Source organism: Lygodium microphyllum, chromosome 11 (genome assembly GCF_053477565.2).
Source record: "Lygodium microphyllum isolate KBCC chromosome 11, Lygodium_microphyllum_v1.1.10, whole genome shotgun sequence".
NCBI lineage: Eukaryota > Viridiplantae > Streptophyta > Polypodiopsida > Schizaeales > Lygodiaceae > Lygodium > Lygodium microphyllum.
The window spans coordinates 51,013,875-51,018,264 of record NC_141145.1 but is presented as its reverse complement, the minus strand read 5'-3'; the positions used below and the strand labels follow the sequence as shown (position 1 = coordinate 51,018,264).

The 4,390-nt window shown below is 40.4% G+C and overlaps 1 protein-coding gene across 1 annotated transcript; it reads right to left on the bottom strand.

Annotated features, from left to right (window-relative positions):
• Positions 1–2,253: 2,253 nt before the first annotated feature.
• Positions 2,254–3,964, bottom strand: LOC148028807 (uncharacterized). The gene is made up of 4 exons (XM_087688621.1): positions 3,677–3,964; positions 3,022–3,165; positions 2,775–2,883; positions 2,254–2,690 (listed from the first exon to the last, which is right to left on the bottom strand). The coding sequence occupies exons 1-4, from the start codon at positions 3,863–3,865 to the stop codon at positions 2,536–2,538; spliced, it is 597 nt and encodes a 198-aa protein (XP_087544747.1). The 5' UTR covers positions 3,866–3,964; the 3' UTR covers positions 2,254–2,535.
• Between the last annotated feature and the right edge of the window lie 426 nt (positions 3,965–4,390).

Here is a 4,390-nt window from a genome sequence, read left to right as displayed (position 1 = left end):
AACAAATCATTGAGCATGACTATCCAACAACTAGCTTGTATCCCTTATTTTTGCTAACTAAGCTTTAAGGTGATATCCCTAAGTTCTATCACACTTAAGGTCTCTCATCAATCTTGTAAAGTCCTATAGTTGATCTTGGACATATAATTCAAGTTGATTAAGAACCCTTTCTTAGTTGGAAGCCCCCATCATGTGAACTTATGCCTTGTTGAAACATCCTTTTTGTCATATGTCGAACCTTATATCCATGGTGTATGTTTGCTTCTATTTTACTTTCTTATTCTTTGAGCTGCAAGCAATTTGACGCCTTCTATATTTTTGGTTTAGTGTAATTGTCAATTAAAAGTTAACTTGATTTTACCTACCCATAATCCATCGATGGGGATAACATGCCATACCTAGCATCTATGGCACATGCATGGACGTGCACCTATAAATAACACAACAATTTGAAACCTACAATCATTGAGGAAAGGTTTGATAAAGAAACATTCATTGCAAATCCAAATCTATCTTGAATATTGCAAAACTTGCTCTTGACAACCAAAGGTTCTCAATAAATTATTCTTTATCTTTCCTTACCTCTTTTTGGCCTAGTAATGTTTTAGCTTTCAAGTAAAAATGAATTGCACCTATGATATGGTTTGCACAAAAGGAATAGAGCTACTAAAAAGGCTAGGTATGACTAACCTTTACTAACGTGGCAATGAAGTCTCAATTCAACCATGCCTTCCTCCAAAACCATGGGGAGATATCTCTTTTCTAATCTAGCAAACTTAATAAAAGAGAAACTTGAGCCTAGATGGCATGAAATGGATGTATCCCACGCATTTATTATCAATTTTTCTTTACTTTTGTCTACTTTTTTAAGAGACTCTCTCTCTACATCTTGCATGTGAGCCATCTTTCAAACATTGCTTCAATTAAATGCACCACCTATAGCTCTCTCTAAAATTAATACATCCCAAACCTTTTTTAATTCTATTTTCTTCAATTTTCTCTACTTTTTTAATAGATTCATATGTCCTCTCTCCCCCAAATCATATGCAAGTTTGCATGTAGCTACCTATGGACCATTGGTTGGATTGGAAGCATCATCTATGACTCTACTTTTTTAATAGATCTCTCTCTCTCTCTCTCTCTCTCTCTCTCTCTCTCTCTCTCTCTCTGTAATGTGATTAATTCACTTACAAGCATTAATGTGATAAATCTATTACTCTGTGTGTGACAAACCTATTAATGAAGAGACCATGATTGGCACTTGCAAGCATTAACCAAGTGCAAGTAGAATGAAGAGACCAAGAATGGTACTTACACGCATTAACCAGGTGCAAGTAGAGTGCAAAATGTGAGGATCACACCCAATGAGTAAAATTTGACTATGTGTGGGTGTTACTTTTCATCAAGGATAGTCCAATTACTGTAAACATGGTCATTTAACCGATTGAGTAATCAATCATAAAGTTATTCAAATGAGTTTTATTGAGTTAAAAAGTAAATTCACACACACACACACTCACACACAAACACACACAAAGGGGGGAGTTTAACATCACCAAAAAGTTCCCTACCAACAATTGCTTGCATAGGTCTTAGGCATGCAGTGGCTACTAACATTGATAACCCTCGCACATGAAGACTATAGTGAGTAATGTAGTGGCTAGTTACGTTGATAGCCCTCACACGAGGACTAGGCTCCCAAAAAGAGCAACTTAGTGAGTACATTACTGGCTTGGCCTCTAACTCTCGGTTCTGCGAGTCTCCTTAATTGCCATGAGGAAATCATGTGTAGAACCATCGGCTAGTTCAGCTAACCGCTGCATATGTCTATTGGTCAACATGGTTTTGAATCCATGGTTTTGATAGAGTGGTTTCAGGGTGAATTAGAAATCAACAGGGCCAGCAAACATTCGTCACCAATCTTTCTGGTTTCTGTGTGTTCCTCTGAATATGGTTTGTCACGGTCCTTTTTCTCCACCAGGACCTGCTCGGTGAGCCTTCGCAGTTCCTCGTCCGCGAGGGCGATGAGCGGAGGAAGGGTTGAACTGTGAGTCTGTGACACATGGTGGTGAATTTTACTGGTGGTGCTGGAATGACTCACTTTGTCCTGCCTTTATTTGGCGAAAAGGTTGATTGCCATGAGCTAACTACATATCAGTTCGACCTATTTTCACTCCCAGTCCACCCTTTTTTTCTAGCGTGGTTCATCATCACCTGCGAGGGATATGAAGATTTAGAAGAGACTTTTATTATTAGATAATTATTCAGTTCACCAGATTTTGCATTACGACAAAGAAGAATGACGTTATAGTCCTTCTGCGGCAACAAGAGAGCATTTGCCCAACGCATTACATCAAAATCAACCATATACAGTGTATTCTATCAGAATGGCATTCTATTTCTGTCGAGAGAGCATCTGTAGAAATCAGAATGCGTTCTATATTTTGACAAATTTGTAAAGAGCACCTATGTACTCTGAAGTTCAGGAACGGCTTGTTCCTGGGGCTGTAGTTCGAGCATCCTGAATGCTGAAGTTCATAAAGATGTTGTGTTCCTGGACTGTAGTGCTTGCAACTTAAGCTGTTCTTTCTTCCTTATACCCTGCACAAATCGAGATACAGCTGTACTATGCATTTGCATTTCTCTGGCCTTGAGAGAAATCTGACAGCCCCCTGCGATGTCTGTCTCAGCTGCACAATCGTTTCAATTTGTAAAAGTCTTTCAAGTGATTACGGCTGGCCTCTTCATAAGCTATCAAGCAAACTTTCACTAACCAGTCTTTCTGAATATTGGCTGTTCCGCCCCTGCCAATTTTTGGCAGTACCATTTTTGCAAGTTCAAGTTTTGATCCATTTTGAGATGTGACCTTACTTTGTCATAAGCCTAGAGTCACAACAAGATTACTAAGCACCTCTCTCTAACCAACGCTCATATTCACAAGAATATCATGATCGGTGAATTCAGGTATTAACTTGCAGCTGTATGAGAGTACTTAATGCTCATGACATAGAAAAAAAAAACCTTCTTTGCATTGCTGACGAATCCAGCTGCCGCACAGTCCTCTGCAAAAGACAGCCAATCTTGTAAGCTCGCTGTTAGTTCAGAATCTGCAGAGCAGGTGGATTCACAGAGTGACAAGATCTCATATCGCACCACCAACTGGCTCTGCATGAAACGTGTCTCTTGAGAATGAAAATCTCTCTCTCTCTCTCTCTCTCTCTCTCTCTCTCTCTCGTACATATACGGTCATCACCTTGAGTAAAGAGAAGAAGTGAATCTTGCTGAAGTTTGCTACCAGCCAATCCAAATGAACAAGTGTCATTTTTCACAAACGTCTTATAAAGAAGTTTATAATTTCGGAGACTATAAAACCCTACCGTATGTGCATGCTCGCAATAGCTAGTGGCTGATCCAGCAACCAAAAATGTAAGATCATCACAGTTCTGTTATGTCTCTATTCTACTTCCTTTCTTTCTTGACGCACCATGAACCATCTGTCTACATTCTGCTAGCAGGCATTTACTGATTGGAACTCTGGTAGTGGTCAAAATGCAATCTGCAAGGAAGCGTTTGGTGACAGAATTCTTGTGCTACGAAGCGAATTGACTGTATTCCCTCACGAGAGAGAGGATTCAGGGAAAAACCAAGAGCACAGCAAGCGCTGTCGGGTACATACCTCCAGATCACCGGTTTTGATGAAGGCCTGCAGAAAGAGGCGAAGCAGGGAGAGCTTGTCGCGGACGTTCGTGTTGGACGAAGCGGCCTTGAGTTGAAGGAAGACGTACTCTCTCAGCTCCTGCGCGCACTGCCCGGCCTCTCGCCCAGCCATCGCCAGGAAGGGCGGGAAATCTGGGCCGGCCTCCATCTTACCTGCACGCGGAAAAGGATATTGGAGGCCCTCCTCCTCCCGGAATGCCGAGATTCGTTCCAGTGAGGTACCAAATTCACCGGGGGTGAGGTGGCAAACGGTGAACCATCATTCACAAACGATATGATATATACCTTTGCAAATGCTACCCCACAGAGTAAAAGTTTGCAACGGTGCCTCCAATGCAGCTTTTCACGCACTCACTCTTTTCAAGGGGAAAATTAGTTCCCTCTTTTCCTGTTTTCCATATGGGTTTTTTAAAAACCCCTCCATTTAAAATAATAATAATAATAAAACACCTTCCGAAAATGGAGCACGGGCAGTGTTCACAAAAAATATTTTTCGTAGCATTTTGCAAGGATTTTTGAATCAAATTACATGTATTTGCCATTTTTATAACTTCAATTTTTCAAAAGTTCAAGGTTTTAAACCTTCTTCCTTTAATATTGAAGGTTATTTAAAAAAATTTGCAATTCACTTTACATTAAACCTCGGTTTTTTGTGAACATTGAGCACGGGTGA

Excerpts from the sequence above, each read along its gene's own strand:
- LOC148028807 (XM_087688621.1), bottom strand. The coding sequence starts at position 3,865 with ATGGAGGCCGGCCCAGATTTCCCGCCCTTCCTGGCGATGGCTGGGCGA. Across the intron at positions 2,884-3,021 it reads TCGTCAGCAATGCAAAGAAG|GCTTATGACAAAGTAAGGTC; the intron begins GTTTTTTTTTTC and ends TTGTGACTCTAG. Across the intron at positions 2,691-2,774 it reads GCCAATATTCAGAAAGACTG|CTGAGACAGACATCGCAGGG; the intron begins GTTAGTGAAAGT and ends ACGATTGTGCAG.